Source organism: Leptodactylus fuscus, chromosome 4 (assembly GCF_031893055.1).
Source record: "Leptodactylus fuscus isolate aLepFus1 chromosome 4, aLepFus1.hap2, whole genome shotgun sequence".
Classification (NCBI taxonomy): domain Eukaryota; kingdom Metazoa; phylum Chordata; class Amphibia; order Anura; family Leptodactylidae; genus Leptodactylus; species Leptodactylus fuscus.
Window position 1 is genome coordinate 223087809 of NC_134268.1, and position 27915 is coordinate 223115723.

Genomic DNA, 27915 nt, shown 5'->3' on the forward strand with positions numbered 1-27915 from the left:
CAAAGAATAAGCAGTAGTCAAGGTGAGGAGAGCAAATATAATAGTCAGTCTTACCTTCCCTGGGCTCTGGCGGGGGCCCCCAAATGACATGGAGGATTCTATGGTCATTACGCCACATGACGGTGACAGGGCCAAGCACAACCTGCCGTCATGATGGAAGACGGCAGAATTTTATCCCAGAGCCCAGCAGAGGAAAGACTACCTTCTGTTTACTCACCTGTCCTGGGCCTCCAGGTATTACAGAAGCGAGGGTCTGAAGATACCCCACAGTATAAGAATAGCTTGTGGTTAGACCAAACCTGAAATTGTTAAAAAAAAATAAATCTGAATTTCTGAGCGTCACTCTACTGTGTAAAGGGGCCATTATACTGAAAGGGGTTCACTATAAGACATTCATCTCTCACAGGGGTCTTAGACATGAATGGGGGAGAGGGCGCACGGTCTGAACAGTCTGAGGGCCACGAGACTCAATATACCCCCAAGGTAAGTCATGAATACAGCTATGGGGGAAGGAAATAAACTAACTCATCAGACATCATGGTCACATCTTACCAGAAAGTAGGAGCAGAGGTGTCACACGGCCCAGCCATGAGGAGCCCTCACCCAGCTAATAGTCTGATATACAGGCAGATTTATGCGTAATCTAAACTCCTGGGCACCAGCTTGAGCCCTGACCATCCTTTTCTTCTCTCTCAAGCACCTTTGCGAGTCTGGCATCAGCTTTGCCCACTCTGACAACACCTGCACACATGGCCAAGAGGGAATAGAGAGGCATAGCTCCCGGCAGAATGACCTGAAGGATGTCATGTAAATGTACAAAATAAAGTAGGCAGTGATACCTCTTACCCAGCAAGCTACATGGCTACTAGAAAGAGTATCAGGCTATGGAATACGACCTGGTGGACGGGGCTGCTGTCTGCAGGGGTAATGCCTGGGGTAATCAAATGAGGGGAGGGGGGAAAAAAACAAAAAAAAAAACCAAGAAATTTGTATTAAAAAAAAACAACAACTAGAGCAACTTTATTGTAGAGCCTATGACACATACCCAGTATTGTCTCCAGAGCACTGGAAATGCACTTTAATGTGTTGCAGAAGAATTATATACAGAATAACGATTACGTGGAGATTCCATCGAAGTTGAATGTTTTCCTATTCTCTTGTATGGACTGGAATAACATCTTTATTTCCCCTTTCTGAACAAGAAACCTCTTCCTCCCCCGCTTCATTACAAATCTAGATCCAAACTAACTGCTACTGGCATCAGACTCCGGGGCCGGCGCCTCCCTCCCCAACGTGGAGAGGATGACGGCGGCAACAATGGAAGCGACCGATTCTGGTGAAAAAGATTGGAAGGAGAAAGTATCAACCACTCGTTTTACAAATTGACGTTGTATCTTCACCCAATGTGTCTCTTCTGAGGTCGTAGAAGATCGAAATCTACCACCTTGAAGTGTCCAGTTTCTTCCATCCTCAAATATAGGTCCTTGTATCGTGACTGGTTTCCACAGAAGTAACCCTCCCTCCCCCCACCCACCAGCCCAAAAGTTTGAGTTCTATTATCTACAACCGGGGGAGTCCAGTATGTTCACCAATTGGCATGCAGATCTCTCCAAGACCCCCGCAGTGTCTGATAAGAATCTTCGCCTGACATCCTCTCCTACGAGGATATACGTGGGTAGCTATATTCGCAATGTCCGTGACATGTGACATCCCTTTCATCAGAAGGACATGGTGGACAGCAGAGAAGAAATAAATTGGATATTGCCAACGATGACAATCGGAAGGCTTGCTGGAGGAATTACGGGGCTCAGCTTGAAAATTAAAACCTGAACATAAAATCAATTAGTTGAAGGGTTTTGGCCTTTCTGCATTCTGCATGTTGTGCACCCGGATGTGCGCCAGCAACGTCTCCTCTTTGTTGAAGCTCCTCTCGCATTGGCTGCATGGATAGGGTTTGTCAGGGGCATGTGTGGCCTGGTGGGCTACCAACTGGGTTTTCAGGAAGAAGCTCTCACTGCACTGGTTGCACTTGAAGGGTTTAGTGTCTGTGTGCACGCCCTCGTGAGTGATGAGCAGGGCCTTGTCGTTAAAGCTCTTCTCGCAGTGCCGGCACTTGTAGGGCTTGGGTTTCAGGTGGCACTCTCCATGAGCTTCCAGGCTGCTGCGGTTGGGGAACCATTTGTTGCAATGGTTGCACTTTTGAGGCTTCTCTCCAGTGTGGGTTCTCTTGTGGGCGACGAGTAGAGACTGGTCGTTGAATTTCTTTTCACACTGGTCGCAATGGTAGGGTTTCCCTTCACGGTGGATGTTGCTATGAGCCGCAAGCAGCGCCGGTTTGGAGAAACTCTCTTCGCACAAGGAGCACGGATAGGCGAGTTTTCCAGTGTGGATTCTTTGATGGGCTTCCAGGATGGACTTGTCTCGGAACCTTTTCTCGCAGTAGTTGCACTGATGAGGTTTGTCATCCAGGAGGAGTAGGGGGCTGCTGCTGCCACTGGAGTTGGAGCTTTCAGTCGGGGTTCTGATAGGCATAGCAATGGGAATGTCAATGCGATGGTTAGTTGGCTGGTGCACCCTGCGGTGTATGATCAGATCAGACTTGGAGACGAAACGGGCATTACAGACATCGCACACATTGTTCTTCTCATTCTTGTGAATCTTGCGGTGAGCTTCCAGAGAGGCACTGTGCTTGAAGCACTTCTCACACTCCGAGCAGTAATACTGTCGGCGTCTTCTCAGGTTTCTTCCGTGGGTAGGAGGAGAGTAGTCACTGTCATCATCATCCTCGTGGGTGCTGTCTTCATCCAGCTCATCATCAGGAGGCACAAAGTCCTCATCCCTCCGTGGCCTCTTCACCGGCCGCCTCACTTCCTCCTCTTCCGGATCAGGCTCAATGTAGACATCAATGGTTTCCACATGGGTAGGACTGTCATCCATTTTCTGTGGATTTCAGATTTGTTTCTTTATGGATGTTCTAGAGCCTGTCAAGGGTGAAAAGATGCGGTGAATATGGGATTCAGTGGTGATGGAGCGCGCAGATGTTCACTAAATAATGTATTGTATTAACATACAGATTATACGTCAGGAGCGGAGACCACTAAAGCAGCAGCCACGTACTCACCGGGTAATCACTGACACCCAACAGGGATCACAGCACCGAAATGAAGACTACCTGTGGAGAGAAAGAACATCAGAAAAGCTTACACACGGACAACACCTAGACTTTATATTTAGGATATACAGAGGCCTCTGTCTGACCACGGCTGTCAGCTATATATGGCGGGACAGAGACCAAGCAAGAGTCAGAGATATGGGAAGATATGGGAGTCAGTGAGTTATCATCTATATCACCATGGGTATGAACCCTGAAGATACATTACACTGCTGGTATAGTCACCGTGTACATACATTACATTACTTATCCTGTATTATACCCCAGAGCTGCGCTCACTATTCTGCTGGTGCAGTCACTGTGTACATACATTACATTACTTATCCTGTATTATACTCCAGAGCTGCGCTCACTATTCTGCTGGTGCAGTCACTGTGTACATACATTACATTACTTATCCTGTATTATACTCCAGAGCTGCGCTCACTATTCTGCTGGTGCAGTCACTGTGTACATACATTACATTACTTATCCTGTATTATACCCCAGAGCTGCGCTCACTATTCCGCTGGTGCAGTCACTGTGTACATACATTACATTACTTATCCTGTATTATACTCCAGAGCTGCGCTCACTATTCTGCTGGTACAGTCACTGTGTATATACATTACATTACTTATCCTGTATTATACTCCAGAGCTGCGCTCACTATTCTGCTGGTACAGTCACTGTGTACATACATTACATTACTTATCCTGTATTATACTCCAGAGCTGCGCTCACTATTCTGCTGGTGCAATCACTGTGTACATACATTACATTACTTATCCTGTATTATACTCCAGAGCTGCGCTCACTATTCTGCTGGTACAGTCACTGTGTACATACATTACTTATCCTGTATTATACTCCAGAGCTGCGCTCACTATTCTGCTGGTACAATGACTGTGTACATACATTACTTATACTGTATTATACTCCAGAGCTGCGCTCACTATTCTGCTGGTGCAGTCACTGTGTACATACATTACATTACTTATCCTGTATTATACTCCAGAGCTGCGCTCACTACTCTGCTGGTACAGTCACTGTGTACATACATTACATTACTTATCCTGTATTATACTCCAGAGCTGCGCTCACTATTCTGCTGGTACAGTCACTGTGTACATACATTACATTACTTATCCTGTATTATACTCCAGAGCTGCACTCACTATTCTGCTGGTACAGTCACTGTGTACATACATTACATTACTTATCCTGTATTATACTCCAGAGCTGCGCTCACTATTCTGCTGGTACAGTCACTGTGTACATACATTACTTATCCTGTATTATACTCCAGAGCTGCGCTCACTATTCTGCTGGTACAGTCACTGTGTACATACATTACATTACTTATACTGTATTATACTCCAGAGCTGCGCTCACTATTCTGCTGGTGCAGTCACTGTGTACACACATTACATTACTTATCCTGTATTATACTCCAGAGCTGCGCTCACTATTCTGCTGGTGCAGTCACTGTGTACATACATTACATTACGTATCCTGTATTATACTCCAGAGCTGCGCTCACTATTCTGCTGGTGCAGTCACTGTGTACATACATTACATTACTTATCCTGTATTATACTCCAGAGCTGCGCTCACTATTCTGCTGGTACAGTCACTGTGTACATACATTACATTACTTATCCTGTGTTATACTCCAGAGCTGCACTCACTATTCTGCTGGTACAGTCACTGTGTACATACATTACATTACTTATCCTGTATTATACCGCAGAGCTGCGCTCACTATTCTGCTGGTGCAGTCACTGTGTACACACATTACATTACTTATCCTGTATTATACTCCAGAGCTGCGCTCACTATTCTGCTGGTACAGTCACTGTGTACATACATTACTTATCCTGTATTATACTCCAGAGCTGCGCTCACTATTCTGCTGGTACAGTCACTGTGTACATACATTACTGATACTGTATCCTGAGTTACATCTTATATAAGTTTTCCCACCAGCAGAATAGTGAGCGCAGCTCTGGAGTATAATACAGGATAAGTAATGTATGTATGTACACAGTGACTGCACCAGCAGAATAGTGAGCGCAGCTCTGGAGTATAATACAGGATAAGTAATGTAATGTATGTACACAGTGACTGCACCAGCAGAATAGTGAGCGCAGCTCTGGAGTATAATACAGGATAAGTAATGTAATGTATGTATACAGTGACTGCACCAGCAGAATAGTGAGCGCAGTATAATACAGGATAAGTAATGTAATGTATGTACACAGTGACTGCACCAGCAGAATAGTGAGCGCAGCTGTGGAGTATAATACAGGATAAGTAATGTAATGTATGTACACAGTGACTGTACCAGCAGAATAGTGAGCGCAGCTCTGGAGTATAATACAGGATAAGTAATGTAATGTACTAGGCCTATATACTGCCTTGGGTACAGACACACATGGCTGCTCCTCCTCGGTACATTTGCTATGTCACACCAGTTTCAGGCTCGGTTAGTAATCCCCTCAGTGTCTCCACCTTCTTTTGGTCAGGATATTGGGTCGCCCTTTGTTTCGGGCCCCTATGCAGTAGATTGGTGTTCTGCGTTACCCCAACTGACCCCCTGGGGCCTCCATACAGGACTAATCTGGGGGGCAGCAGATATTAGGGGGGGGGGTCTTACTCTATTATAGATAAAGGGCTACAATCTTAATATTCCAACAAACTTTTGCAGAGTAGATGAGTGGCTGACCACTAGGGGGCACAGTGCCGCCTCTGGAGTTTGGTATAGTCTCCGGGGGTGCAGTAGTGTGTGTGGGGTAATAATCGGGGCAGATGCAGAGTCTTGCCCTCAGCCTGTACATGGAGGGGCAGTTCTCCCCGTGCTCAGGGCCGCAGCCTCCAGCTCCCCGCAGTTCCCGCCTCCCTCACGCTCCACAACCTCCACATCTTCCCGGCCTCCTCCAGCCCTCCGTCCCCTGAGGTATAATCCTCCCCCGCCGGGCCTCCCCCTCCTCACTCCATGCCCACACCGCCCGTCACGGCCCGGCTGCCCCGTTCTTTATGTAGGCGGACGCAGTGTCCGGGGTCGGAGCGCCCTGTACAGAGTGATATACCGCCCCGACACCCGGCACTGCGGCGCCACAGCCAAGGCAGCCCGGACTCCCGTGAGCCCCGCGGCCTCTCCTAGTCACCCACCCGGCCAGCGGCGTCCTCAGCACACGGCAGCGAAGAAGATGAAGCGCCAAAGAGATCGGCGGCGAGAGAAAGGTCCCGGATGTGACGACACAGCGCGTAATCTGCGGCGTGACGTCACAGCAAGCCCCGCCCACCGCTGCTCTGTGTGTGAGGAGACTGAGGCGGCGGCCCCGGGCCTCACACTGGGCGGGAAATGGAAGTCACGTGATAAATGTGCTCACCTCATGGAGAGGGGCAGAAACCTGAGGAGATGGAGACCCCAATAGATTACTGTAATAGGGTATCATTATACTGGGGCACTAATATAATGGGGGCACTGCTGTATTACCATGAGAGGGTACTAATACTGTATAATATAATGGGGGCACTCATGTGATAGTATAATGGGGCCACTGCTGTATTACTATAATAGGGTACTAATACTGTGTATTATAATGGAGTCCCTAATGTGATATTATAATGGGGCCACTGCTGTATTACTATAATAGGGTACTAATACTGTATAATATAATGGGGGCACTCATGTGATAGTATAATGGGGCCACTGCTGTATTACTATAATAGGGTACTAATACTGTGTATTATAATGGAGTCCCTAATGTGATATTATAATGGGGCACTGTTGTATTACCGTGATAGGGTGCTAATACTGTATAATATAATGGGGTCACTGCTGTATAATAGGGTACTAATACTGTATATTATAATGGGGGCACTAATGTATTACCATGATAGGGTGCTAATACTGTATATTATAATGGGGTCACTACTATATTACTATAATGGGGTACTAATATAATGGGGGCACTGCTGTATTACCATGATAGGGTACTAATATAATCAGATCCAATAATATAAGGGGTCAGTAACGTATTATTATAATGGGGCACTGTTGTATTACCGTGATAGGGTGCTAATACTGTATAATATAATGGGGTCACTGCTGTATAATAGGGTACTAATACTGTATATTATAATGGGGGCACTAATGTATTACCATGATAGGGTGCTAATACTGTATATTATAATGGGGTCACTACTATATTACTATAATGGGGTACTAATATAATGGGGGCACTGCTGTATTACCATGATAGGGTACTAATATAATCAGATCCAATAATATATGGGGTCAGTAACGTATTATTATAATGGGGCACTAATGTGATATTATAATGGGGGCACTGCTGTATTACTATAATAGGGTACTAATACTGTATATTATAATGGGGTCACTAATATTACTATAATAGGGTACTAATATATTATTATATAGGGTACTAATATATGGGGTCAGTAACGTATTATAATGGGGCACTAATGTGATATTATAATGGGGGCACTGCTGTATTACCATGATAGGCTACTAATACTGCATAATATAATGGGGCACTAATATATTATTATATTGGGGTCACTGATATGTTATTATAATGGGGCACTGATATTACTATAATAGGGTACTAATGTAATCGGAGCCAATAATATATGGGGTCAGAAACGTATTATTATAATGGGGCACTAATGTGATATTATAATGAGGGCACTGCTGTATTACTCTAATAAGGTACTAATACTGTATATTATAATGGGGTCACTAATATTACTATAATAGGGTACTAATATATTATATAGGGTACTAATATAATCGGAGCCACTGATATATAATATATGGGGTCAGTAACGTATTATAATGGGGCACTGCTGTATTACCATGATAGGCTACTAATACTGTATATTATAATGGGGTCACTAATATATTATTATAATGGGGGCACTAATATATTATTATAATGGGTCACTACTATATTACTGTAATGGGCTACTAATACTGTATATTATAATGGGGTCACTAATATATTATTATCATGGGGCCACTGATATATTATTATAATGGGGTCACTAATATATTATTATCATGGGGGCACTAATATATTACTGTAATGGGGTACTAATACTGTATATTATAATAGGTACACTAGTATATTATTATAATGGGGTCACTGATATATTATCATAATGGGGCACTAGTATAATGTGATATTATAATGGGAGCACTGATATATTATTATAATGGGGCACTGCTATAATATTATCATGGGGGCCACTTGAGTTCAAAAGACCTTCAGGAAGATTTTTCAGATTGTGGAGTTGTGGTACATCGTTCTACTGATAGCGATACCTGCACAAATACGGCTTTCATGGAAGAGCCGTCAGAAGAAAACTTCTCCTGTGTCCTAACCATAAAATTCTGTGTCAGAATTTTGCAAAAGAACATGTAAAGAGGCCGGGGGCATTGTGGGAACAAGTCCTGTGGACCAAGGAGGATAAAGTAGAAGAACTCTGTGGCCACAATGATCAGTGGTGCGTTTGGAGAAAGGGCACAGAATTTCAGGAAAAGAACATCTCTCCAACCATTAAAGGAATCCTATTAGAGATGAGCAAACAGTAAAATATTTGGTATTCATTTCGAGTAGCTGTTCAATATTGGACTATTCAAACGAATATCAAACCCCATTATAGTCTATGGGGAAAAATGCTTTGTTTCAGGGGATCCCACTTTTCGACTCAGGAGAGTCACCAAATCCACTATCACACCACAGGAAATGATGCAACACCTCTGCAATGCAACTGGGACGGCAGGGGAAGCATGTCTGGGGGCATCTAACAAGCCCAAGTCACTGTATTATGTCGGGATCCCTGTCAGCTTGCGATATGCACGAGCTGACTTTTCTCATAGGAATGCATTTACCAGCGTTGATTGGCCGAATGCCATACAGAGTACAGCATTCGGCCGGAGGCTCGTCTGTGAGGAGGCGGAGTCTAACATCGGACCAGAATGAAGACTGCTGTGGACCGATCTTAGACTCCACCTCCTCTGGCAGAACCAGCATTGATTGGCCGAATGCTATACTCTGTATGGCATTCGGCCAATCAACGCTAGTCAATGCATTCCTATGGGAAAAAGTCAGCTCCCGCATATCGCAAGCTACCAGGGATCCCAACCAGATAGAGCCCCAAAGAGCTGGGTGAGTGACATTCCCCCCTAAATAAAGGTAACCCCTAGCTAACCTGCCTGTACATCTGTCCCTGTCTCACAGTCACAGAATTCACAGTCTCATATGACCCAGATATTAAATCCACCATTCGTATAAATTGGAGGTCACCTGATTTCGGCAGCCAATTACTTTTTCCGATTTTTTTTCGATGCCTCTGTTGTCGTAGTTCCTGTCCCACCTCACCTGCACAGTTATTGGTGCAAAAAAAGTGCCAGGGAAGGTTGGAGGGGATGCGAATTTTTAGTGCGTTTGCCTCGTGGTATTCAATTGGAATCAAATACCTCGAACGGCCTGATATTCGCTCGAACAGTGTTCGCTCATCTCTAGATCCTATCATTAAAACACAATTTTTTCTCACTAACACGTAGGAACAGCCTTAAGAAAGCCTCTTCTTCTCCTACCTTTAGATGTCTTCTCCGGGCCGCCGTTCCGTAAAAATCCCGGTTTTTGTCGGTATGCAAATGAGTTCTCTCGCAGCACTGGCGGCGTCTCTAATGCTGCGAGAGAAATCTCCAGCGCCACCTCCATCTTCTTCAGGAACGTCCTCTTCACGCGTCTTCTTCTGGTGCCGGCGGTCAAACTTGTAGGCCTTGGGCAGAGCCAACTGGGCATGCCCTCAGGCCACAAGAAAATGGACGCTTACTTACTGTGGCCATGGGTATGCACAGCAATTTCTTGAAGCAAACAACACCATCTGTAAAAAAAAAAAAAAAAAAAAGCTGAAATTGAAAAGAAGAAGAGGAGAAAAAGTGGGAGGAGGAGGAGAGTATCTACAAATGGATAATGATCCTAAACACACATCAAAATCCACCATAGACAACCGAACAAGGCCCAAGCTGAAGGTTTTACCGTGGCCCTCACAGTCCCCTGATCTGAACATCAATGAAAATCTGTGGCCAGACCTCAAAAGGACAGAACATGCAAGACGGGCCGGGAATGTCACAGAACTGGAAGACTTCTCCAAGGAAGAATGGATGACAATCCCTCAAACAAGAACTGAAAGACCCTTGGCTGGCTACAAGAAGCATTTACAAGTTGCTGAAGGAGGTGCTGCTAGATATTCACCATGCAGGGGGCCCAAACATTTGCTTTAGGCCATTTTAACTTTTTGTTCATTTTAAAATGTAAAATATGATTTATTTTTTTCCCGCCCTGAAGAAATACGTTGGGAATGTGTCCTGTGTAATGTTAGGTCTTTTGAAGATTATTTTATCTTCAACTTTCTTAACTATTCACAATAACAGTCATTTTGACCAGGGGTGTCCAAACTTTTGCATGCCACTGTATACAGTCCTATGAAAAAGTTTGTGCCTCCCTATTAATCTTAATCATGTTTAGTTGTAAATATTTTGGTGTTTGCAGCAGCCATTTCAGTCTGATCTATCTAATAACTGATGGACACAGTAATATTTCAGGATTGGAATGAGGTTTATTGTACTAACAGAAAATGTGCAATATGCAATATACCAAAATGTGACCGATGCAAAAGTCTGGGCATCTCACCAGAAAAGTGCCAGTAATTAGAGATGAGCGAACACTAAAATGTTCGAGGTTCGAAATTCGATTCGAACAGCCGCTCACTGTTCGAGTGTTCGAATGGGTTTCGAACCCCATTATAGTCTATGGGGAACATAAACTCGTTAAGGGGGAAACCCAAATTCGTGTCTGGAGGGTCACCAAGTCCACTATGACACCCCAGGAAATGATACCAACACCCTGGAATGACACTGGGACAGCAGGGGAAGCATGTCTGGGGGCATAAAAGTCACTTTATTTCATGGAAATCCCTGTCAGTTTGCGATTTTCGCAAGCTAACTTTTCCCCATAGAAATGCATTGGCCAGTGCTGATTGGCCAGAGTACGGAACTCGACCAATCAGCGCTGGCTCTGCTGGAGGAGGCGGAGTCTAAGATCGCTCCACACCAGTCTCCATTCAGGTCCGACCTTAGACTCCGCCTCCTCCCGCAGAGCCAGCGCTGATTGGCCGAAGGCTGGCCTATGCATTCCTATGCGAATGCAGAGACTTAGCAGTGCTGAGTCAGTTTTGCTCAACTACACATCTGATGCACACTCGGCACTGCTACATCAGATGTAGCAATCTGATGTAGCAGAGCCGAGGGTGCACTAGAACCCCTGTGCAAACTCAGTTCACGCTAATAGAATGCATTGGCCAGCGCTGATTGGCCAATGCATTCTATTAGCCCGATGAAGTAGAGCTGAATGTGTGTGTTAAGCACACACATTCAGCACTGCTTCATCACGCCAATACAATGCATTAGCCAGTGCTGATTGGCCAGAGTACGGAATTCGGCCAATCAGCGCTGGCTCTGCTGGAGGAGGCGGAGTCTAAGGTCGGACCTGAATGGAGACTGGTGTGGAGCGATCTTAGACTCCGCCTCCTCCAGCAGAGCCAGCGCTGATTGGCCGAATTCCGTACTCTGGCCAATCAGCGCTGGCCAATGCATTCTATTAGCCCGATGAAGTAGAGCTGAATGTGTGTGCTAAGCACACACATTCAGCACTGCTTCATCACGCCAATACAATGCATTAGCCAGTGCTGATTGGCCAGAGTACGGAATTCGGCCAATCAGCGCTGGCTCTGCTGGAGGAGGCGGAGTCTAAGGTCGGACCTGAATGGAGACTGGTGTGGAGCGATCTTAGACTCCGCCTCCTCCAGCAGAGCCAGCGCTGATTGGCCGAATTCCGTACTCTGGCCAATCAGCGCTGGCCAATGCATTCTATTAGCCCGATGAAGTAGAGCTAAATGTGTGTGCTTAGCACACACATTCAGCTCTACTTCATCAGGCTAATAGAATGCATTGGCCAATCAGCGCTGGCCAATGCATTCTATTAGCTTGATGAAGCAGAGTGTGCACAAGGGTTCAAGCGCACCCTCGGCTCTGATGTAGCAGAGCCGAGGGTGCACAAGGGTTCAAGTGCACCCTCGGCTCTCCTACATCAGAGCCGAGGGTGCGCTTGAACCCTTGTGCAGCCTCGGCTCTGCTACATCAGAGCCGAGGGTGCGCTTGAACCCTTGTGCACACTCTGCTTCATCAAGCTAATAGAGTGCATTGGCCAGCGCTGATTGGCCAGAGTACGGAATTCGGCCAATCAGCGCTGGCCAATGCATCCCTATGGGAAAAAGTTTATCTCACAAAAATCATAATTACACACCCGATAGAGCCCCAAAAAGTTATTTTTAATAACATTCCCCCCTAAATAAAGGTTATCCCTAGCTATCCCTGCCTGTACAGCTATCCCTGTCTCATAGTCACAAAGTTCACATTCTCATATGACCCGGATTTGAAATCCACTATTCGTCTAAAATGGAGGTCACCTGATTTCGGCAGCCAATGACTTTTTCCAATTTTTTTCAATGCCCCCGGTGTCGTAGTTCCTGTCCCACCTCCCCTGCGCTGTTATTGGTGCAAAAAAGGCGCCAGGGAAGGTGGGAGGGGAATCGAATTTTGGCGCACTTTACCACGCGGTGTTCGATTCGATTCGAACATGGCGAACACCCTGATATCCGATCGAACATGTGTTCGATAGAACACTGTTCGCTCATCTCTACCAGTAATATTTAGTAGCTCCTCCTTTTGCCTCTAGTCGCTTCCTGTAGCTGTTAATCAGTTCCTGGATCCTGGATGAAGGGATTTTGGACCATTCCTCTTTACAAAACAATTCAATGGGGCAGTGACGGCACAAGGAGAGCAATCCTGGTAATATTTGTTTCGATTTCACTGACCCATTTGCTTGTGCGTAGGGGTCTGAAATCAGAGAATGTGCATAAGAATCTTTGGCGAGCACCATCCACTGCTCCTCACCTTCTAGAGAGCACCTATATGGGGTCATATATAGTAAGGGACAATTCTGGTAAACTCAATAACTTATCAGGACAAAAATAATCCCAATAGTAGGAGATGACCATGAAGAGGACCACGACCGGCGCAGCAACTCGTGTGAGATAAAGTCGGCCATGATGCTGCGGAGCGTTCATTAGTACGAATGATCTCACCATCGACATATTGCACTGGACGGTATAGAGAAAAATATATCTGCAGTATTCTTAATAACTGGCCAAATTCAGCGACCACGCCGTAAATGTTTACTCTGTGGCTGACAGAAGTTGCCATCTGCCATCACAGATCTTCAGGCAAAGATGACCAAAATCAGACGACATCTTGTGTGTATAAGAAGCTTACCAGATGAAATAATTCTGTTCTAGGCCCTCAGATATACAAGGAGCACACAGCATCGCCATGGCTATAGAGGGTTGTTTAGATGTAGAGGAGTTGATGTCACCTAAAACTTCAACTGTCCAGAACTCTCCGCCAGACGCCTTGTAATCCCCCAGCGGTCTCCGCAATATCATTAGCGCAGCTGTAAAAACTCACAAAGGCCCCCAGGGGGAGCAGCAAAGAGGAACAACCATGGACAGGAGGCCGGCATACAGTTGAAAAAGGGCGGATAGCCCGAAACGCGTTGTGTTTTATTGGACACCAATAAAGGATATTTGCTTTAATCTACAGTGGAGCGCGGTGATCTATTTCATCTGCTCCTGTCTCCGTTCTATCTTCTTATAGGGTTTTTGTGTTTCTCACTTGACACTGCTGCAAGTTATGACATGGTCGAGTAGCCGCCTGGTATCTGCTCTATCATACAGCACACAACATGCACCGGAACCCCCCCGGCTCTACAAATCTATACAAATATTTTTCCTGTACGGTAAACGTCGTAGTGGGAAAAAAAAGTCAAACGTCTCAAACCGCCATTTTTTCTCTGTTTTGCCTCTGATAAAAATTTGAATAAAAAATTATCAAAGCAAAAGCAATTCCCCAAAATGGTAGAACTAAAAAATACACCCGGCCCTGCAAAACAAGACGCCCTATACATCCCCGTACACGGAAGTATAAAAAAGCTACGGCTGTCAGAAAAAAAAAAAGGCACAGTTTTGGATTTTTGTTAAGGGATTAAAATGTAAATAAAACCATAGAAATTAGGTATCCCTGGAATCGTACCGAAACACAGAATACAGGGGACGCCGTAAAAACGAATCCCGCAAGAAAGTTGCACAAATGCATTTTATCTTCAAATCCCCCCCATTCTGACTTATTTTCCAGCTTCCCAGCACATTGTACAGAATAATTAATGGCGGCATCAGGAAGAAAAATTTGTCCCACAAACATAAAGACCTCATATGAGAGCGGAAAGTTGTGGGGTTTGGAAGGGGGGGGGGGGTGTCAAAAATGAAAATCAAAAAATACCGTCAGTGGGAAGGGGTTAAAATGAGTTCACTCCTTGGAGGTATTAAATGTACTGGAACCTCGAAGTATCTGAAAATACAACATAGTACCCAAAAAATATTCCAGCAAACCTCTAAAACTGCTGCAGTGAGATGTCTGTAAGAAAAAGGAAACTTTTTACACTTTCAGTAACATTGTGAAAAATACCTTTGTGGTCACAATGCGCAGACACTACACCCCTGTATGTGCTGAGCTACATGTGCTAAAGATGTTCCCATTGTGGTATATAGGACGTATTCACTGGATGACACTATACCAAAGTTGTGGTTTGTTTTTGTGTGTGTTGCTACATTCGCACATTTTTGTGATGTTGGATCCATTTTGGGTTGTCAGGGCTGGTTATTTTGCAGGACAAGTTGGGCGTTTTCCGTAATCTCAGCCATTGTAGAAGAAGCCTGCACCAGGAGCGTGCCTTTAATTTACAGTAATTTTCCATAAGTCCCGGGCGCCAACACCCGAATGTACAACAGATGGAGCTAAGCAGTCAGGAACCATCGTTACATCTAATAAACCAATGTTCAATATATTGTCACAGAATAATGCTTCTTTCTCCACTTACGAGGTAGAAAAAAATAATAATTCCAAGGTTCCCCCTTTCAGGACTAGACCATTTTCCCCGGTTTTTATTTTACATATATTTTTGACTTACATTTTTTTCCCCTTTAAGCTATACAAATAATTTTTGCATTTTTTTCCGGTTACAAATACAGTTTTCTTTTTATTTTTTCAGGTCTATTCTTTAACCCCCTATGCGCCCCATAATGTACATGTAGGTCCTGGTGTACGTGACTAAATATATGGCATCTGCTCTGAAGTAGAGTGGACACACTAACCACCAGGGCTAGGATGTGTCACACTACAGGGCCCGGGGGTATGCGGCATTGAACCACTCGGATGCCTGGTCAAATGTGACCACAGCATCTGAGTGGTTGCTTTCACTTCCCCTATGAAAATTGGCACATAAAGGGGTGTATGAGCCGTCACTGACGGGTGACGGCTCATACATCGCCAGAGCATGTATTCCTGTGCTTTGGAAGTCGACAAATTCGCCTTCCCTCCGCCATTGAATCCGCAAGGTGGAGGACATCCAGGGAATGGAGGATCTCACCGCATCCCTTTGAGACTCTCTTGAGCCTTTCACTGATGCCAGGACGCCTTGGATCCTCTTCCAAGGTCCCCAGGATTACAGAGATCTGGTGAGTTGAATCCTCCTTGATAGGTTCCGCTCTCATGGACTGCTTGCTGGCTCTCTTGGTTTTTCTTTTTTTTTTCCGGTTTGGTTTTGCTACCCTTGTGTTTATTCCCATTTTTTTTCCTTTCTTCTCTTCTCCTTATTGGCCGTGTTACGGTAACTATGCGGTGGCTCTGCCGCTACGCTTTATTCTGCTGCATTATTACTGGTTTTCTTTGGAAGAGATGGTTTTGACTTTATTGGTGCTCGGGCCTCGCTTTGGTGTTCCTGCATTTTGTGCTGGTTTTGATGGTCATAAATAAAGAATTTATACAAGTTTATTTACTCCAACTAGTTTTCTCTCTGCTACAATAATATTTCTAGAGGTGACCCTTATTGGTGTCTCCCCAGAAATCCCCACCGGTCACTTGTGGCTGAGCCAGAGAGACCTGAGCAAACCCAACACCCGCCAACCAAACAGCAGCCAACCACCAAACCAAAAACACCAACAGATGATAACCAAGGCCGAAATAAAGGCGACCACAGAGGCAAACAGAGAGCGGTACACTGAAGAATGGAGAAACGAAATAAATAACTCCAAGAAACTCACCGTGTACCAATCCCTACAAAGGGACTACACCATGGCCACCTACCTGGAGAGAATACGCCACCCCAAGCACAGACAGACCCTGAGCCGGTACAGACTGAGCGCCCACAACCTAGAGATAGAGACGGGGCGATACAGGCAGACGTACAAGCCACAGGAGAACAGACTGTGCCAGCACTGTGACCAGGGGGCCCTAGAAGACCAGACCCACTTCCTGCTACACTGCACCAAATACTCAGCTGTGAGGGCCATCTACTACCAAAGACTCTCTGCCCACATCCCAGACTGGGAGAAGAGGAAACTCTACATCCTACTGGGAGAAGAAGAGGCCACTGTGGAGATCGCTGCCCAATACGTGTCCAGCTGTCACCAAACAAGAGGAAGATGAGACTCCACGGACTGTTATATTTATCCCAATACACCCGCCCCACCCCAACCCACCTCCCCATATAGGGGTCACCAACTAAGAGGAAGACGAGACTCCATGGACTGTTATACCCCAAACCACCCACCCCACCTCCCTACACAGCTGTCACCAACTAAGAGGAAGATGAGACGCATGGACTATCAAACCACCCACCCCCCTAAAGACCACTAAGCCCCTCCCATCACCTGTCTACCCCATACTCACCGATACCCACACGCCCCAAACAGGAATGAAGAGACCCTAAAGACACTCAAACCCCCAACCCACTGACCCCGTACCCATCCCCCTCCACCACCCCCAACCCCCTTTTTGCTTTGGCAACATCAAATGTCTTAAATGCTGATAAAGCTCATTTGTATCTTGTTGTACTGCAGAGCTGATCTGGGTCTTCATATCCTGCTGCAGGGCCGGTGGTGGAGCCGCATCGTGGCAGCTCCTATAGCAGTGTATGAGGGTTGTGTACACTGATCAGGAAGGCAGAGGCGGTAATAACCCATCCCCCACGTTCTCTATAAGAGTTTCATCTGTAGTAACAACCAGGCTCGCTTCAGCAGCTGTTTAATGCTGAGTGTGTGTGTGTGTATTAATGGGCTTTTTTTTTGTCCCTAAAGTCCTGTTCTTCCAAAAAAAAAAAAAAAAAAAAAAAGTTTTGTTTATCAGTAATGCTCAGTCCTCCCTGAGCTGGAGACAACACAAGGAGATCCTGCTCCTCAGCTCTCCCATACACGACATTACATGGAAACTACTATAACATATTGATGTGACAAACACTTGGGATGAGATAGTAACTTGCTTTTAGTTGCAGCGGATTATGTTTGTATCTTTACTTTTCTCTCTTTTGGCTTGTCTTTCCTCTGCTATGGGCAGCCGCCATCTAAAGACACCTGTGTGAGCCGACAGTCCGTCTTGTGAGATCAAGAAGGATTCAGCAGAGTAAAAGGAAGCAAGAAGGAGAACGGGAGAAGTGACCCGCAGGATAAACCTGATGTGCTATTACCATTATATAGTGAATGCTGAAAGAAAAAAGAAAATAAATGACAAGTGAATGTTTTATTTTTCCCAATCCCCCCTACAAAGCTGGTCAGCACATCATACATTAAATGGTGGCAGACAAAAAGAAAAAAGCCGTCATACAGCTACATTAATGGGAAATAGCCCTGTCTGCGGCGGGGCTTATAAATATGGCTTTATTGTGTTACCAAACCTCAGTGACATTCCTATGACGGATTGTGGACCTAGTGCAAACTGCAAAGGGGCGTTCTGGCCCTAAAAGGGTTATTCACAGTGATGAACCACCCACAGGAAAGGTCATCAGTGGTGGTCTGACGCGCAGACCCCGCACTGACCAGCCTCTACAAGTCTCAGCAGTGGATGAGGTGCCCACGCCGGCGGCTGCTGCTATTTAAGGGATGCTGTATTCACTATACATACAATGGACGGGGCTACTACATGCATAGGGTCCGCTGCATCGGCTTCACCTCCACGGTGGTAACCCCCAGCAAGCAAACCACCATTGTCCATGTGCAGCCTCCCTGTTTTGGATAGACACAATGTCGGACATGCAGGACTTTGTGTCCATCCAAAACAAAACCTGTTTCCACGCGGGGAGGCTGCATATGGACAACGGGTTTTAAAACTGACCGATGGGAATCCGACCCCTGTCCAGTTTCTACGGGGCTTAGGATGGAAACAGCGCACAGGTGCCAAGTATGAAGGCCCCCATAGGCAACTGGAACAGATAACATACAGAAGATCAATGATATAGAGAGATCAACAAAATATATATTATTATTATTATTATTATTATTTTAAACACTCCTTTTGGGGCCAGAAATCCCTTTAAGTTGTCACAAACCCATCAGATTAATCTCCAGCCAAATTAGAAGAAAAAAAGCAAAGCTCTGTGCAAAATGTTCTCTACTGCCTAAAACCGAGCTATAGGGTCATGTGATCCGGTCCCTCACATACATGTATCCAAGCTGGGGGGCCTTGGGCAACAATGGGGGGGGGGGGGGGGAGCGTCCAGAGAAACCTGGGCGTCTGCATTTAAGGACCCACAGAAATCATTGGTGACCCTTGAAGGTTACGGGACCGCAGGGGCCTCCATTGCACCAATCTGAACATTTGACTGAATTTCATGCGAGTTGTCCAAGCCTAAATCCTGATGGCCTGTAGGTAGGAAAGTCCATGAGATCAGTGTGTGGGGGGAGGGGCTGCTGAACCCCCTTTCATCCTATAGATCGGCCATCACTATCCTATCATGGACAACCCATTACACAAGCACACTACCACTACACCAAGGCCGGCACATCATTGCCAAAAACTGTGCAAAAAAAAAAAAAAAAAAAAGCCACCAAGTGTTGCGGCCATTCTGCTAACATTTAACGCCAGGGTAATATACACCATGCACATCACATACACAAGGAAACCTAAACTATAGCCATCTGGCCGCTAATAAAGTCATTTATTGCCCCGCAAGTCCAAGGATTCGGGCCGGGCAGCCCCTTCAAGGGGGAACTGACCCTCAGCTGAGGGCAGTCAATGGCTATGAAGTCCTAACGCTATGGCATCGTTCCATCTTCTATCCCTCCGGAGGACAGTTCGGACATAGACAATCTCATTGGGCCAGTATGGTATTGCTTGCACACGGCTCTGAGCTACGACCGCTCCAAACTGCCCCCCCTGACATTCAATGAGGATTAACGTAGACAGGGCAGAAGGAGGCAGCGCCCTCTGCAGGATGAAAAGTCTTGCCTCTCTACCGGGAGCAGCAGCTCAGTCGTCACCTTATTGTCTAAAAGCTTTCAATGTCTGCAGGTTGTGCATAGTGTGAACACGGATATGGGCCAATAGAGTCTGTTTCTTATTAAAGCTCCTGTCGCACTGGCTACACGGGAAAGGTTTCTCGGGGGCGTGATTGCCCTGGTGGGCGGATAACTGGGATTTCAAGAAGAAGCTTTCGTTGCACTGGCCGCACTTGAAGGGCTTGTTGCCGGTGTGCACGCCCTCGTGAGTGAGCAGCAGGGCCCTGTTGTTGAAGCCCTTGTCACAGTGCCGGCACTTGTAAGGTTTGGGCTTTAGATGGCTTTCCTCGTGGACCAGAAGGCTGCTCCGGCTGGGGAACCAGTCGCTACACTCGCTGCACTGGTGAGGCTTCTCCCCAATGTGCGTGCTCTTGTGAGTTAAGTAGAGAGACTGGTCGTTGAAGTTTTTCTCGCACTGGTCACATTGGTACGGTTTGCATTCCTTGTGCTTGTTGCTATGAGCGGCAAGCAGCGATGCCTTCGCAAAACTCTCCTCGCAAAACTGGCAAGGGTAGGGTAGCTTGCCGGTATGGATTCGGTGGTGGGCTTCCAGGATCACAGGACTGTTAAACCTCTTCTCGCAGAAGTTGCACTTGAGCGGCTTTGCCATCTCGGCCTGGGTGTTTTTAGCTTTGGAGCCGGCCCTCCGAGTTGCGGCTGTTTTGGAGGTTTTCTTTCGGTTCACCTTCTTGGCTTTCTTCTTGTTCAGCGAGCACTTTCTTAAGACGGTTTTCGTATTCCTGGTGGATTTTGATGTGGACGCCCGGGATGAACGTTTGTGGGTCGTCTTGAGTGGACACACGTTTTCCTCACCCGGCGGCGCTCTCGCTGAGGTTCGGGAATGTTTCCGTCTATGGGTGACCAACCCCGACTTCTGAGTGAAGGTCTCGCTGCAGAGGTCACACTTATAGGGTTTAGGTCGGCTGTGGACCCTGAGGTGGGATTCCAGCGCTGAGTTGGATTTGAAACATTTATCGCACTGCGGACAACACAGAGTCTTTGTGCTTTTTTGATTCTTTAGGAGACGGGCGGCGGTCGTCTTGGTCCTCGTCTTGGAGGTCGTCTTTCTACTTCTGGTTACCTTCATGCTCATCCTGGTGGGAGATTTGGCTGGGACCTCAGATTGGCCCTTCTGTGACAAAACTGCTCTGGTCTTCATCATGGAACAGACTGCGGACGTCTTATGGCGGATTTCTGATTACTCTGTGACAAATAGACGGAGAAATAAACGGTCAGAATCTACAAAACCCAAATATTATTATAACTGGGCAAATCTATAAGGGGCAAACATACGGGGTAATTACAATATGTGAAAGCACTTACACTATGGGGGGGGATAATATTATATATGAGGAGGTGCATGCACTTATACTATGGGGGGCAGATACTATATATGAGGAGGTGCATGCACTTATACTATGGGGGGCAGATAATATTATATATGAGGAGGTGCATGCACATATACTATGGGGGGCAGATAATATTATATATGAGGAGGTGCATGCACTTATACTATGGGGGCAGATAATACTATATATGAGGAGGTGCATGCACTTATACTATGGGGGGCAGATAATACTATATATGAGTAGGTGCATGCACTTATACTATGGGGGGCAGATAATATTATATATGAGGAGGTGCATGCACATATACTATGGGGGGCAGATAATATTATATATGAGGAGGAGCATGCACTTATACTATGGGGGGCAGATAATACTATATATGAGTAGGTGCATGCACATATACTATGGGGGGCAGATAATACTATATATGAGGAGGTGCATGCACTTATACTATGGGGGGCAGATAATACTATATATGAGGAGGTGCATGCACATATACTATGGGGGGCAGATAATACTATATATAAGGAGGTGCATGCACATATACTATGGGGGGCAGATAATACTATATATGAGGAGGTGCATGCACTTATACTATGGGGGGCAGATAATACTATATATGAGGAGGTGCATACACTTATACTAGCGGGGCAAATAATACTATATATGAGGAGGTGCATGCACTTATACTATGGGGGGCAGATAATACTATATATGAGGAGGTGCATGCACTTATACTATGGGGGGCAGATAATACTATATAGGAGGAGGTGCATGCACTTATACTATGGGGGGCAGATAATACTATATATGAGGAGGTGCATGCACTTATACTATGGGGGGCAGATAATACTATATATAAGGAGGTGCATGCACATATACTATGGGGGCAGATAATACTATATAGGAGGAGGTGCATGCACTTATACTATGGGGGGCAGATAATACTATATAGGAGGAGGTGCATGCACTTATACTATGGGGGGGCAGATAATACTATATATGAGTAGGTGCATGCACATATACTATGGGGGGCAGATAATACTATATATGAGGAGGTGCATGCACTTATACTATGGGGGGCAGATAATACTATATATGAGGAGGTGCATGCACTTATACTATGGGGGGGGCAGATAATACTATATATGAGGAGGTGCATGCACATATACTATGGGGGGCAGATAATACTATATATAAGGAGGTGCATGCACATATACTATGGGGGGCAGATAATACTATATATAAGGAGGTGCATGCACATATACTATGGGGGGCAGATAATACTATATATGAGGAGGTGCATGCACTTATACTATGGGGGGCAGATAATACTATATATGAGGAGGTGCATGCACTTATACTATGGGGGGCAGATAATACTATATATGAGGTGGTGCATACACTTATACTAGCGGGGCAAATAATACTATATATGAGGAGGTGCATGCACTTATACTATGGGGGGCAGATAATACTATATATGAGGAGGTGCATGCACTTATACTATGGGGGGCAGATAATACTATATATGAGGAGGTGCATGCACTTATACTATGGGGGGCAGATAATACTATATATGAGGAGGTGCATGCACTTATACTATGGGGGGCAGATAATACTATATATGAGGAGGTGCATGCACATATACTATGGGGGGCAGATAATACTATATATAAGGAGGTGCATGCACATATACTATGGGGGGCAGATAATACTATATATGAGGAGGTGCATGCACTTATACTATGGGGGGCAGATAATACTATATATGAGGAGGTGCATGCACTTATACTATGGGGGGCAGATAATACAATATATGAGGAGGTGCATGCACTTATACTATGGGGGGGGGCAGATAATACTATATATGAGGAGGTGCATGCACTTATACTATGGGGGGCAGATAATACTATATATGAAGAGGTGCATGCACTTATACTATGGGGGGCAGATAATACTATATATGAGGAGGTGCATGCACTTATACTATGGGGGGGGGGCAGATAATACTATATATGAGGAGGTGCATGCATTTATACTATGGGGGCAGATAATACTATATATGAGGAGGTGCATGCACTTATACTATGGGGGGCAGATAATACTATATATGAGGAGGTGCATGCACTTATACTATGGGGGGCAGATAATACTATATATGAAGAGGTGCATGCACTTATACTATGGGGGGCAGATAATACTATATATGAGGAGGTGCATGCACTTATACTATGGGGGGCAGATAATACTATATATGAGGAGGTGCATGCACATATACTATGGGGGGGGCAGATAATACTATATATGAGGAGGTGCATGCACTTATACTATGGGGGGCAGATAATACTATATAGGAGGAGGTGCATGCACTTATACTATGGGGGGGGGCAGATAATACTATATATGAGGAGGTGCATGCACATATACTATGGGGGCAGATAATACTATATATGAGGAGGTGCATGCACATATACTATGGGGGGCAGATAATACTATATATGAGGAGGTGCATGCACTTATACTATGGGGGGGGGGCAGATAATACTATATATGAGGAGGTGCATGCACTTATACTATGGGGGGCAGATAATACTATATAGGAGGAGGTGCATGCACTTATACTATGGGGGGGCAGATAATACTATATATGAGTAGGTGCATGCACATATACTATGGGGGGCAGATAATACTATATATGAGGAGGTGCATGCACTTATACTATGGGGGGGGCAGATAATACTATATATGAGGAGGTGCATGCACTTATACTATGGGGGGGGGCAGATAATACTATATATGAGGAGGTGCATGCACTTATACTATGGGGGGGGGCAGATAATACTATATATGAGGAGGTGCATGCACTTATACTATGGGGGGCAGATAATACTATATAGGAGGAGGTGCATGCACTTATACTATGGGGGGGCAGATAATACTATATATGAGTAGGTGCATGCACATATACTATGGGGGGCAGATAATACTATATATAAGGAGGTGCATGCACATATACTATGGGGGGCAGATAATACTATATATGAGGAGGTGCATGCACTTATACTATGGGGGGCAGATAATACTATATATGAGGAGGTGCATACACTTATACTAGCGGGGCAAATAATACTATATATGAGGAGGTGCATGCACTTATACTATGGGGGGCAGATAATACTATATATGAGGAGGTGCATGCACTTATACTATGGGGGGCAGATAATACTATATATGAGGAGGTGCATGCACATATACTATGGGGGGCAGATAATACTATATATGAGGAGGTGCATGCACTTATACTATGGGGGGCAGATAATACTATATATGAGGAGGTGCATGCACTTATACTATGGGGGGCAGATAATACTATATATGAGGAGGTGCATGCACTTATACTATGGGGGGCAGATAATACTATATATGAGGAGGTGCATGCACATATACTATGGGGGGCAGATAATACTATATATAAGGAGGTGCATGCACATATACTATGGGGGGCAGATAATACTATATATGAGGAGGTGCATGCACATATACTATGGGGGGCAGATAATACTATATATGAGGAGGTGCATGCACTTATACTATGGGGGGCAGATAATACTATATATGAGGAGGTGCATGCACTTATACTATGGGGGGCAGATAATACTATAAATGAGGAGGTGCATGCACTTATACTATGGGGGGCAGATAATACTATATATGAGGAGGTGCATGCACTTATACTATGGGGGGCAGATAATACTATATATGAGGAGGTGCATGCACATATACTATGGGGGGGGGGCAGATAATACTATATAGGAGGAGGTGCATGCACTTATACTATGGGAGGCAGATAATACTATATATGAGGAGGTGCATGCACTTATACTATGGGGGGGGCAGATAATACTATATATGAGGAGGTGCATGCACTCATACTATGGGGGCAGATAATACTATAAATGAGGAGGTGCATGCACATATACTATGGGGGGGGGCAGATAATACTATATAGGAGGAGGTGCATGCACTTATACTATGGGGGGCAGATAATACTATAAATGAGGAGGTGCATGCACTTATACTATGGGGGGGGGCAGATAATACTATATATGAGGAGGTGCATGCACTTATACTATGGGGGGCAGATAATACTATATATGAGGAGGTGCATGCACATATACTATGGGGGGGGGGCAGATAATACTATATAGGAGGAGGTGCATGCACTTATACTATGGGGGGCAGATAATACTATATATGAGGAGGTGCATGCACTTATACTATGGGGGGCAGATAATACTATATATGAGGAGCAGATAATACTATATATGAGGAGGTGCATGCACATATACTATGGGGGGGGGGCAGATAATACTATATAGGAGGAGGTGCATGCACTTATACTATGGGGGGGGGGGCAGATAATACTATATATGAGGAGGTGCATGCACTTATACTATGGGGGCAGATAATACTATAAATGAGGAGGTGCATGCACATATACTATGGGGGGGGGGCAGATAATACTATATAGGAGGAGGTGCATGCACTTATACTATGGGGGGCAGATAATACTATAAATGAGGAGGTGCATGCACTTATACTATGGGGGGGGGGCAGATAATACTATATATGAGGAGGTGCATGCACTTATACTATGGGGGGCAGATAATACTATATATGAGGAGGTGCATGCACATATACTATGGGGGGGGGGCAGATAATACTATATAGGAGGAGGTGCATGCACTTATACTATGGGGGCAGATAATACTATAAATGAGGAGGTGCATGCACTTATACTATGGGGGGGGGCAGATAATACTATATATGAGGAGGTGCATGCATATATACTATGGGGGGCAGATAATACTATATATGAGGAGGTGCATGCACATATACTATGGGGGGGGCAGATAATACTATAAATGAGGAGGTGCATGCACTTATACTATGGGGGGCAGATAATACTATATAGGAGGAGGTGCATGCACTTATACTATGGGGGGCAGATAATACTATATATGAGGAGGTGCATGCACTTATACTATGGGGGGCAGATAATACTATATAGGAGGAGGTGCATGCACTTATACTATGGGGGGCAGATAATACTATATAGGAGGAGGTGCATGCACTTATACTATGGGGGGGAGGGTCAGACTTTCCAGCCTCCCCGGTTAGACCTCTATGATGGGGCCTCAGTCTCCATCACCCCCCGCAGCCTGCACATCTCCCCGGCCCCCTCACTACACCCCGCACACAGTGATCGCCGCCCGTCCTTTGTTACTCACCCGGCAGACGAATCCTCCAAGCGGAGAAGAAACAACAACGAGAGAACCGGAGCCGAGATGACGACACTGCACGTACACTACGTACTGACGTCATACTGTGCCCCGCCCACCGCAACTCTGTGTGTGTGGAGACTGAAGCGCCGAGCCCGCCCCTAAGTGGGCGGGAAGTGACTGTAATATAACGATAGCCTGGTCACCTGAGGGGAAGAATGTCGTGATAGTGACTGTAATATAACGATAGCCTGGTCACCTGAGGGGAGGAATGTCGTGATAGTGGCTGTAATATAGCGATAGCCTGGTCACCTGAGGGGAGGAATGTCGTGATAGTGGCTGTAATATAAGGATAGTCTGGTCACCTGAGGGGAGGAATGTCGTGATAGTGGCTGTAATATAATGATAGCCTGGTCACCTGAGGGGAGGAATGTCGTGATAGTGGCTGTAATATAATGATAGCCTGGTCACCTGAGGGGAGGAATGTCGTGATAGTGACTGTAATACAGTGATAGCCTGGTCACCTGAGGGGAGGAATATCATGATAGTGCACCCTCACAGCAGTTATCACCCTCAGTGTCCCCCCACAGTGTGCTGCTCTTATAATCCCCCCCACACACACAATATAATGTCCCCTGAGAATTTTTTTTTATTCCTTATGCAAATGAGTCTTCAGAAAGCCCCGAGACGCCCCCTGTGCTCACCAAAGACCCCCCAGTGACGCCCCCCTGTGCTCACCGAAGACCCCCCAGTGACGCCCCCCTGTGCTCACCAAAGACCCCCCAGTGACGCCTCTCTGCTGTATCATCGGCCGCCGAGTCTGCGCTCAGGATCCAAATCCCACGCCTACGGTCAGCTCTGCCATGGCGCCTTGGGCAGAGCCGACTACACATGTCCGTCCGTAGCTGTGGCTGAACAGGCGCTCATGTAAGAGCACAAGGTGCAAGTATGTGACCACTATGAATTCTGCTCTTTAGCCCCTCAGTGACCGGCCAGTTTTGGACCTTAATGACCAAACCAAATTTTGGAAATTTACCCTGTGTGACTTTATCAGTGAATAATTCTGTAACAGTACATCGCATCCAAGCCATTCTGAGATTGTTTTTTCATGACATGTTGTACTTTACTGAGAAGGTAAAATTAGACTGATAGAACTTGCGTAAATTTATTTGAAAAACTTTGCATTTTTCAATGTTTTCCATTTTCATCTGCGATATCTCACATAGACACAATAATACAGGGCAAAAAAGTCAGTAGTTATAGACTTCCAAATGTTCCTTTTGTCTATCAAGCAGATTTGAAATAATTTTAGCATATTTGAGTAATATAGACAATTTAAAAGTTTAGAAGAAAATTTTGGAAAATTTGAGAATGTGATTTTTACCTGTACCAAGCTCTGTTTGCAGACAGGAGTAGGCGGCATAATGATAGAACCTCCCATTAAATAATCCAATTTGGAAAACTAGACCCCTTGATGTATTCATTGAGGGGTATACTGAGTATTTTGACCCCATAGGTTTTGAGAAAATTTATGTCAAACAAAAAATTTCATATTTTTTAAATAAAAGTGTCATTTTATAGGCAG

The 27915-nt window shown here is 45.4% G+C and overlaps 2 protein-coding genes across 4 annotated transcripts; both read right to left on the minus strand.

Moving 5' to 3' along the window:
- Positions 1-1009: 1009 nt before the first annotated feature.
- LOC142201055 (uncharacterized) lies at positions 1010-6412 on the minus strand. Of its 3 annotated transcripts, none has more exons than XM_075271879.1 (3): positions 6326-6412; positions 3122-3172; positions 1010-2981 (listed from the first exon to the last, which is right to left on the minus strand). In XM_075271879.1, the coding sequence occupies exon 3, from the start codon at positions 2935-2937 to the stop codon at positions 1843-1845; it is 1095 nt and encodes a 364-aa protein (XP_075127980.1). In that variant the 5' UTR covers positions 2938-2981; positions 3122-3172; positions 6326-6412; the 3' UTR covers positions 1010-1842. The 3 variants fall into 3 exon arrangements, with proteins under 3 accessions (XP_075127980.1, XP_075127982.1, XP_075127981.1); XM_075271881.1 differs by having other exon boundaries at positions 1010-2974; positions 3114-3172; XM_075271880.1 differs by having other exon boundaries at positions 3122-3168; positions 6326-6401.
- Positions 6413-17954: 11542 nt separating this feature from the next.
- Positions 17955-26428, minus strand: LOC142201054 (uncharacterized). Its single transcript, XM_075271878.1, has 2 exons — positions 26340-26428; positions 17955-20899 (listed from the first exon to the last, which is right to left on the minus strand). Exon 2 carries the CDS (start codon positions 20856-20858, stop codon positions 19680-19682), a length of 1179 nt encoding a protein of 392 aa, XP_075127979.1. The 5' UTR covers positions 20859-20899; positions 26340-26428; the 3' UTR covers positions 17955-19679.
- Between the last annotated feature and the right edge of the window lie 1487 nt (positions 26429-27915).